The 9,737-nt window shown below is 44.6% G+C and overlaps 1 protein-coding gene across 1 annotated transcript; it reads left to right on the top strand.

The window, feature by feature from the left end:
• Positions 1-707: 707 nt before the first annotated feature.
• SPATA19 (spermatogenesis associated 19) lies at positions 708-4,715 on the top strand. Its single transcript, XM_030331137.1, has 6 exons — positions 708-785; positions 957-1,013; positions 1,476-1,568; positions 1,745-1,836; positions 4,269-4,346; positions 4,619-4,715. Exons 1-6 carry the CDS (start codon positions 708-710, stop codon positions 4,713-4,715), a joined length of 495 nt encoding a protein of 164 aa, XP_030186997.1.
• The last annotated feature ends 5,022 nt before the right edge of the window (positions 4,716-9,737 follow it).

Raw genomic sequence — 9,737 nt, 5'->3', positions numbered from 1 at the left:
TTTTACTGTCCTTCCCTAGGCAGTCCACTTGAAATCATCAGGAAATATATATATATATATATATATATATATATATATATACATTTTAAATAAGAAATGGCGCTTTCACTCTTATCGTTTGGGTTATTTTCTTTTTATGATTTGAATCACTGGTGTAAACAAAGTAAAAAAAAACAAGAAAATATCCTTGTTGAGAATTTTGTTCTTCCATCTTTGATTTTTTTGGGGTGGACAGATTCTTTCCTTACATGTAAGAATAAGAAGTACCTGTGGTATTGTTTGCATAAATGTCTAGAGGGCTCAGATCATTTTGTTACAAATTTATTCTTTTGATTTATAAAAATCTCTTTATGCTTCAGCATTGCTCAAAACAGGGTGACCAGACATAATCCCCCTGCCCCAATCAAATCTCTATGATTTTGATAATTCCCCCATGTGTCTTCTTCAGGTTTATATTGGTTATATCTTGTTTTTCTTTCCATCCCCCATCTCTCCATTTCTGAGCCATCACTCAGGCAGATACTTACTGACCTCTTTTTTCCATCTCCACTTTGACCCAGGAGATTAAAGGAGGCCATTGTCACATCATCATTGGTCAGCCAATCAGGTGAGCACCTCCCGTCAATGACCTCCTTATTCCAGAGGAGTTCTTCAGCAGTTTCAATGGAAGGAGGGAGCCAAGAAGGAGGCCTGGCATAAGTCCAAAGATGATAATTACAACATGGATTGTGTACATTCTTGCCCGGAAAGGTGCAGGGTTCCCCTTCCCACCAAAAATCAGTTCGGTAGGTGGAGCTTGGGATAGCTACCTGGAATTGTTTCTCATCCATCTCCTCCCTTCTGAGCCCCCTACTGCACTTCCAAAGAGATCTTATAACATAACTTTGAATAAGAATGGAGGAGGAGGGCTGGTTCTCTAGGTATTCTGAGGGCATTAATTTACCAATTTGTTACAGGACGTTGAAGTTGTAGAAAGTGAGGCTGTATCTGTAGTGCAGCACTGGCTGAAAAAGGTGAGTAAGATTTCTCTATGACTCAGGGTACCCCAAATTCTAGAGCGCTGGCCTCAGCGGGTGCAGGAATCTGGACTCCTTTCTTCCTAAACCTGGGAAACTCAAATTCATTGCCAAACACCTTACCTAGAGCTGTGTCTAATTCACCAAATTTCCTAGAAGATGCTGGGGCTTGTGTCTTCATCAGAGATGTGTTTGAATCATCACTATCCCCACCCTGCTTCTCAAGGATATTGGATGAGAAGTTTCAGATGTGTCACCTCTAGCTACTGGGCATCTCAGCAGTATCTTGGGATAGGGCCAAGGATTTAATGAGTCCCCTAGAATTCTACAGATAAGCTTGCTATGGAACTTTGAGAGATAGAGTGTGTACGAAAAGACACACAGCATGTGTAGGGAAAACAGGGAGAAGGAAGAAGAGATACAGAGGAACACTTTCAGGGGAAATTACTCACCTTTCAGACTGAAGAAGAGGCTTCCCAGGACATAAAGGAGAAGATGTCGACCAACTGTCCTCCCACGCATGGCCAAGATGTACATGTGACCAGAGATGTGGTAATTGAGAGTTTGAGGCAATCATCCTAGGGGAGTGGGCAGATAGGCGGACATGCACAATGTCCAATTGAAAAGGGTCTTGGGCGAGTGGGTGGAGCTTGTCCAGGCTGGGTTCCACCCCTCCCAGGGAGTCCTTGCTGGACAGTAGTCACATGCACCCTACCTGGGTTTCCTAGGTGAAGCACCATCTCTCAAAGTTTGATTTGTTGGCAAACCAGAGTCAAGAGGTCCTCGAGGAAAGAACGAGAATCCAGTTCATAAGATGGAGGTAAAACGTCTCATTTGCCCTGAGCTGAGTTGTGGGGAGGGAGGCACAAGGGCCCCACCTTCAGTATACCTGGCCAACACAAATTCACAGCTATTCGTCTCCAGAGATGTTGACTTTTTGGCTGAGAAATTTTTCAGTCTTTGGGGTCTTAAGGGAATATTTTTGCTATCTTGAAAGCCCAGCTCATTCCTAAGTTTTAGCATGACTTGAGGGGTTGCAAAACTGGGCTTGCTCACCGTTTCTTAAATGCTTCTGAATAAATTTTAGACTTCTGTTACTTTTGCATTTGATTTGTTCAGTAGTGGCTGTACTTTAAAGAGCAAAAAGAAAATAAGCTCTTAAAATGCAAAAGCCTGAGCCCTCATCTACAGCTGAGGTGAGAGGAGGTTTCTCAGTGCCCAAGGCTAGAATTCTGTGCTTCACATTATGGTGGCTTTGCCAGCCTCCCGCTATGCCTGCTGGAGCACAGACCACCTGCATCTGCCTCTCTTGGCTCTGAAGGGCTGAGACCTGAGGTGGAGGGAGATGGGCCTGGAAGCCAGCTCATTCTCTCTGGCATGAGCGTCCCTATTTCCTTCAGGACTAGGGTTCACTCAGGGTCTCTTTTCCCAGCCAAAGAAATGTGGGATTAAACAGGTACTCCTGGAAACTGTGGAACAGCTCCCCTCTCATTTCTGTACTCTTTTCTTCCTTCCCCTGCCTCCATCACCAGCTTTGTTCACTTCTACTAAGGAGGACATATTTCTCAAGAAATGTATTTTTGCTGAGGGATATCCAGTTTTCTCTGTTTACCCCTTACAGTGCCATTAGCATTTTAAAACAGCATTCAAATGCTCAGTAATTATGTAATAGGAAAGGGTAGCAAATAATGGAATTTGAGACCTCCTTGGGAAAGACTTTTTGGATGGGAAACGTATTCTAAAATCATAAATGTTGGGGACTGTATACAACCACTGCCGTGCATGTGGGAGACTGTCCCTGCCTGACATAGCTGCACTATATGGAATTGTAAATGTTGCAATTCCTTGGTCTGGATAATATGAACATCATCTTCAGATATTTTTTAAACATTAGCTGTATGGCATAACTAGATTAAAGCTTTGGAGACAACCCACAGTCAATTATCCATGTATAATTTTTCCACTCTGGACTTTCTGTGGATTTTTTAAATCCATAAACTGTGACTGGTTCCCCTACAATCCACTAGTTTTGGTATTATTTTATTAGGTTCAGTAAATATGTAGTCAGGGAATACATATCCATTCATTAAGCATCAGTGGATACTCATTTATTTGGGAGATGACCACCAGATGTTTGCTAGGACCTCTAAAGAGAGAGAAAATAAGATGGAGTTCCCCGTTTCCAAGGGATAAAAGTGAACTAGGTGGATAAGGTATGCGAATGTTACAGAAAATGTCAGAAAAGCCATGAAGAGGATCTATAAGAGCATAGCATGGGAGACCCAGCTTGCACAAGCTCTAGGCATTGCTGCCTGGAGTAGCCAGAAGAGGTTTCTAGCAGGACATTTGCTTGGACTGACCCATAAGCTGGGCAGGGACAGGATAAACAGGAGCAGGAATGAGGGGTGTTTCAAGAGATCACGAAAGCCTTGGCAACTTAGCCAATTCCATCTGGCTTCCAGTGCCCAGTGCTGTGGCCCCTTCTCTGAGGTTTCCTGCTTTCTGCCTTGGGCTGGGAATAATCTCTCCCTTCTCTGGAATTCCTTTATCCTCTCTTGCCTCTGTTTGGACACTGACCCAGCTCTACCTTGTGTGAGTGGTAAATGAGCACATTTATCTCTCCCGGACTTCAAGTCTTCACATTGAAAGCCCCAGAGCACCCAGAACAAGGCAATTTTAATAGATGCAAAAATGGAGGATATAGTGGACACACTGGTTTTGCTGGAGTGAAGGACTTGTGGGGGAAGAATAGAGTTGAGGGGGGCATGAATTGCACCACAGAGAGGAAGGCAAGTCAGCATGGTGACATAAAACAACGGCAGCAATGAAGGGTCTGCAGCTTCTTTGTGACAGAATTTTCTACAATTATCTCTAAACCATAGTGAATATGGCACAATGAAGGTCATAAAGAGCTGATAAGAAAGTTGGAGAGGAATTCAGAAGGAGTGAATTCCATGTCTTACAAGGTTACTCACCTGCTGTGCAACTCTAGTAAAGGCACTTAAACTTTCTGTTTCTTCGGCTTTCCCTAGGACCATTTGCTACCTACCCAGGATTATTGAGTGGCTCAGGGGTACTTGATAGTAAAACAAAACAAAACAAGACAACCCTTGTGTGCCTCATGAAAGAGGAGTGAAGGACAAGATCAAAATTTCATGGCGACAGAATATTGTTTATATGATTCCAACCCATTCACTATGCTTAGTGATAAAGAAACTCAGGAATTCCAAATGTTTGAATGGTGTTTTTCAGCCATACCCGTATCTTCCAAGTGCCAAGTGAGGTGAGGGAGGATGTTATGCGAGACCGAATAGAGCAGGTGAGACGAAGGTAAGCCATTTGGGACAAGTTGATTTGTACTCCTAACTGGGGGCAAGTGGCGATGGGGGTGGCTGTTAGCCTCTCCTCTGTGGGTCTCCCTGGCTCCAGACCACACCTGGGTTCCATGGCCATGCCTGAAGCCCTTCTTGGCTGAGTGTCTCTTTGTGGGACTTTGCTCCAGGACCCGAATGGGGCAATGGCTCAGGCATGGGCTGTGTGGGCATCTCAGCTCCACGCCATGATCTGGATGTGCACTCTGGGTAAGCTTTGCCATCTGGCAGCCTCCTCTTTGCCGTGTTCTTCATCTGCAGCCTATGCAATCTTACGGATGAATCATCTCAGGAAATTCACAACAGAACTTCCTATGCAGACTGCTGAGAGCTACAGGTGAGAGGGCCAACAGGTGAGGAAAAGATGCTGTCCTGGGTGTGAGACAGTGTCCTGGGTGGAAGTTTGATTATAAAGTTTAGCTTTTCATTTTGGTGAGGAGGCGTACACTTGGGGCCAGTGGGAGTGGTGGTGAGGTTAACTTAGGCTTCTGCAATGCCTTTCTAAAGTTTCTGAAAGGACTTGAAGTCAAGTTCAGATTTGACCTCTCTGACACTTTTAGCTGTGGTGTCACAGTGAGTGCTTCTAAGCCTGGAACAGGTAAGGGACCACCTGGGATCTTGTGTTAGTAGGTTGTCAGAAGGCCTGGTGCTCTGCATTTTTAACACCCCAAGGCATTGCTGCTGTTGGTCTACTGACCCTACTTGAACCACAAGGTCACAGAGCACTGGGGTCAGGAGTGAGGGCATATATGTTTTGACCCTTCTACCAGTTGGGACTTGGCTTTGGGTCCCATGGCTTCTTGGCCTGCATTTGGTACCTGTGGTCACAATAGTGGCCATTTACATGGCTCTGGTAGGTGGAAGGCCAATGACAGTCGATGCACTACAGAGGCCATCCATTCAGGAAAATGTTACTGCACCCCTGTCAGGTGTGAAGACTGAACTGGATGTCATAGGAGACTGAAGGAGTGATTTAAACACAGTAGAACCCCAACATACTTTCAAGGAAGGCTATGGAGATATAGCACTGGCATTTATGGAATTCTTATTGTATACCAGCTTCAGCACAAGGCATTGTCAAGATTTCTCATCTGATCCAAAAGAACCTTAAGAGGAGGGCACTGTTCAAACCCACCTATACAGATGGCACAGGATACTGGCTTTTAGTCCAACTCCATGTGCCTCAATTTTTTCAGACTTTAGAACATTGCCTTGAGGACAATGGCTTCCAGCACTTAGTAAATGACATGATGTGCCATGTCAATTGTTTACTCATATTAAAGAGATGAGGAATCTGGGGTGCTTGCAGGGTCTTCTGAAGTTTGAAGAAGCAGATTTCAATTTGTATTTTCAAAATAGGTCAATTCAAATGGAAAGTTTCAAGTTTGAAGAAAGCCAAGTTTCAACCCCAGCTTTGTCTGATACACTATCGTCCTTTCCCTCCATGGGTTTTTCTGCTCTAGGTGCACCTCAATGAATGTTGGGGTTGTGGGCTTTGGAGGCATGATCATCAAGCCCTGTAGCCATCCTGCATATCTGTAATGCACCCCTGCATTTCTCTGATGCAATCCTCTGCTTCCCAGGTTCATGTCCTTTAGGGTCAAGGAACAGCCAGTGTCAGAAGAACGTCTATTACCCCTTGACCTGAGGAGCGACTACACCTGGGGAGATAGAATCTGGTGGGTGAGGCTTTCCTTGTGACAGTGCAGCACTGGAATCTTCCCGCTGAACTGCTAATAAAGAGACATGGTATTTAATCACTGTCCTGGTCTCTGGTGTGAGTGCTTTGCCATCCATTCATTCATCAGGCTCTGAGCACCTCATGGGCTTGGCTCTGGGGACTCACAGCTTGCAGCTTTTTGGGGAGGCAGATGACAGGCCAGAACAGAGCTGTGTCAGCAGGCCATGTGGGGTGCTCCTGGAACACTAGAAGGGGTGCTGGGCTAGGCCAGGACAGGAGGACTTCTGGGGGAAGTGTGCCTTGTTTGTTTCACTCAAGTATTTATTTTATCTTTATTTCTTCTCTAGCTCTCTTCCCGTCTTTATGTAGATCCAAGTTTCTGACTTATTCCTTTCCCTTTCTGAAGAACTTTTAATAGTTTTTGTAAGGCAGGTCTACTGGAGACAATTTGCCTTGAGTTTTGTTTGAGAAGGTATTTCTACCTCACTCATGAAGGACAATTTTGAGGGACATAAAATTCTAGGGTTTTATTTTGTCTTTAACACTTTAAATACGTGCCCCACTCTCTTCTTCCTTGCATGGCTTAAGAATGGATGTTACATGGAATTTTTATCCTTGCTCCTCTTTAGGTAAGGATTTTTTCCTACTCAGGCTTCAAGAATTTTTTTTCCGTGTCTTTGATTTTCTGCAGTCTGAATATACTATGCCGAGGTGTAGAGTAGGTGTAGGTGTAGAGTAGGTGTAGGTGTAGAGTTTTGAATGTTTACCCTGCTTGGTTTTCTGAGCTTCCTGGATCTGTTGTATGGGGTCCACCATTGCAAAATTTTCGACTACTATTACTTTGACCATTTTTTTTTCTGTTCTCTTCAGTTTTCTCCTCCTGGTATTCTCATTATGCATACATTGTACCTTCTATAATTGCCCCAGTTTTTTTTTTCCCATTCTGTTCCCCCATTTTTTCCCATTCCTTTTGTTATCTTTACTTTTTAGTCACAGAACTTTTTGTTGGCATTTCTTTGAACTCAATGTTTATTTCCTTGGTTCTGTCTAGTCTACAGATGAGTCCATCAAAAACATTCTTGATTTCTATTACAGGATTTATTATTCCTGGCAACTCCTTGTGATTTTTCTTAGGGTTTTCTTTGTCTCTGCCTACATTGCCCATCTATTCTTGTGTATCGTCCACTTTTTCTATCAGATTCTTTAGCATGTTTATTATAGCTTTAAATTCCCAGTCTGACAATTCCAACATCTCTGCCTTATTCGAGTCTGGTTCTGATGCTTGCCTTGTCTCTTCAAGCTGTATGTTTTTTCTATTTTTTATTATTTATTATTTATTTTTTTACCTTTTATCATATAGCATAATTTTTTGTTGAAAGCCAGATATGCTGCATGAGATAAAGAAGCCCAGACAGATAGTGTGAGGTTTTATGTTTATCTGGTTAGGAGTTAGGCTGCATTTCCTCTCTCCAGCAGCTGTAGTTTCAGAGACTAGCATTTCTTTTTGTCCCCTTGCTTTTGTCTTCCTTGTTGTTAGGTTCCCCTAGAGGTTCTTTCTTAAAAAGGGTCTGAGACTTATAATTCTTTCAACTGAACCTCCCCCCCCCCCCACTGCCCATTGTTCTATAGGGGACTAGTGATGTGGTGGTGAGGTCTGAGAGGAGAGGGGGAAGGTCCTAGGGTCCTCTGATCAGGTGTCAGTTTCTTTTTTTTTTTTTTTTTTTAAATTTTTTTTTTTAACGTTTATTTATTTTTGGGACAGAGAGAGACAGAGCATGAACGGGGGAGGGGCAGAGAGAGAGGGAGACACAGAATCGGAAACAGGCTCCAGGCTCCGGGCCATCAGCCCGGAGCCTGACACGGGGCTCGAACTCACGGACCGTGAGATCGTGACCTGGCTGAAGACGGACGCTTAACCGACTGCGCCACCCAGGCGCCCCAGGTGTCAGTTTCTTAGGGAGGCTGTGCCCCTGGCTGTGTCCATCTCACCTTTCCCCTCCCCCCACCTCCACGTTAGGAGAGGCAGGAAGGCCAGAGAGGGCCACAGTTGGATGTTTTCCTTCCCTCAGGGTAGGCTCTGGAAAAAAACAGTCTACCTTAAGAACAGGACTTTGTTAAGGAGAACAGAATGCTCTGGACATGTTTCAAAATGGCTATTTTCCTCTCCCTTTGCTGAGGTGGGCAAGAAGGGGGGGTTCTAACCTTTACTGTGAGAACCTGGTTGGGCTTCTGGAGGGGAAACTCAGAAGTGGAGGGCCTCTTAAGACTGGGCCCCTGGACTTATTAAATCTCAAGCTTGTCCACATTGAGCCACCAGCAATTCATCAATTACATTTAAGTTTCCCTACTCTGATGCTGTTTCCTAGAGGTTACTGTGTCTAAGATGTAATTCTCCATAATAACCTGTCTCTCTCTCCAATTCTCTGGTCAGCATTTTGCCCTTTGACCTAAATTCTCTGATGGATCTAGGAAGTATTGTTGGTTTTTGGTTTGTTTGTTTGTTTGTTTTTTTCTAATTGTAAGATTGGGAGTGACAATTGCAAGCTCTTTACATATTAGACTGGAAATTGCAAGTCTTATTCAGGTCTTTATTGAGTGTCTGCTAACGTGGACTGAGCACCTACTGTGTGCCATGTACTATCCAAGCAGCCCTCTGATATAGATGCTATTACCACATGAAAGGAGACAACACAAGACCGAGTATCTTGAGTTACTTTGGTGACATCAGAGTGTGAGAACATGGCCTGGCTTCTGGCTCCTAAAACTTCTCTCTCAGCCACACTGTTGTACTATGTGTGGGCCTGGGCTAGGCCTGGGGAATGAAACAATAAGTAGGACCCACCCTCTCTTTGCTCTCTTCAACTTCATTTTGATAGGTTTTGATAAGTTTTAAACAGTCACAATTTTCACAGTTACTATAAAGGAGAAGTACTATATATAATGGGAACTTGCCCTAATCAGAGAATAAAACAGGTTTATTTTTGATTATTTGAAAATTATCATCCCCATTGCACAGACGAAGAACTGGAAGTTCAGAGAGGTTAAGTAGCTCTCCTGATGTCACACAGCCATCCAGTGCCCTTAACCACTCCATTGTGCAGCTAAGCTGGGGGAAGGGTCATTTTGGTTGATTGTGGTAGTGAGCCTTGGCCAGTAAGACACTGTAGAAGGGAGAGAGGTGGAGGTAGGACACGTCCTTATCCACCATGCCCCACTACTCCCAGAGGTCAGGAATGCCTGCACTCTCCCTCTCCATCACCTTTCCCTTCCAGCCTGCTTGCCTGCTTGCCCCAGTGGGGAGGCAGAGGGCAAAGGACAAAGTAGGAGTTGACCAGCCAGGGGACAGAGGAGCAGAGCTAGGCAGTGGTAGGTTAGAGGGCTCTGGGATGAGGAGAAGAGTATGATGTGACAGAGAAAATGCCAAAAAGCCACTCTGGCTGGATGGGAGCAGGAGGAAGAAAGGCCACAGAGGAAGCTGTTGAGAGGGGGCCAGGGCCAGGCCATATGGTCTGGGGGCCTTGTCTTAGCAAAGATGAAAAGTGCAGGAATGTTGGAGGAAGAAGGGGATCACATATGTAGAGGCGGGCTGAGCTACAGGGTGGAAGCAGGGACCTCAGGAGAGGTCTCTTTGGGGAGGTGAGGGGATGTAGAGGAACAAAAGGATTTGAA

Source organism: Lynx canadensis, chromosome D1, assembly GCF_007474595.2.
Source record: "Lynx canadensis isolate LIC74 chromosome D1, mLynCan4.pri.v2, whole genome shotgun sequence".
NCBI lineage: Eukaryota > Metazoa > Chordata > Mammalia > Carnivora > Felidae > Lynx > Lynx canadensis.
This window is presented reverse-complemented; position numbering and strand designations above follow the sequence as displayed.

Bases quoted from the DNA above. Each gene is read 5' to 3' on its own strand.
- SPATA19 (XM_030331137.1), top strand. From the start codon at position 708: ATGATAATTACAACATGGATTGTGTACATTCTTGCCCGGAAAGGTGCA. The intron at 786-956 runs GTAGGTGGAGCT...AATTTGTTACAG, and splicing joins TCCCACCAAAAATCAGTTCG to GACGTTGAAGTTGTAGAAAG. The intron at 4,347-4,618 runs GTAAGCCATTTG...GCCATCTGGCAG, and splicing joins ATAGAGCAGGTGAGACGAAG to CCTCCTCTTTGCCGTGTTCT.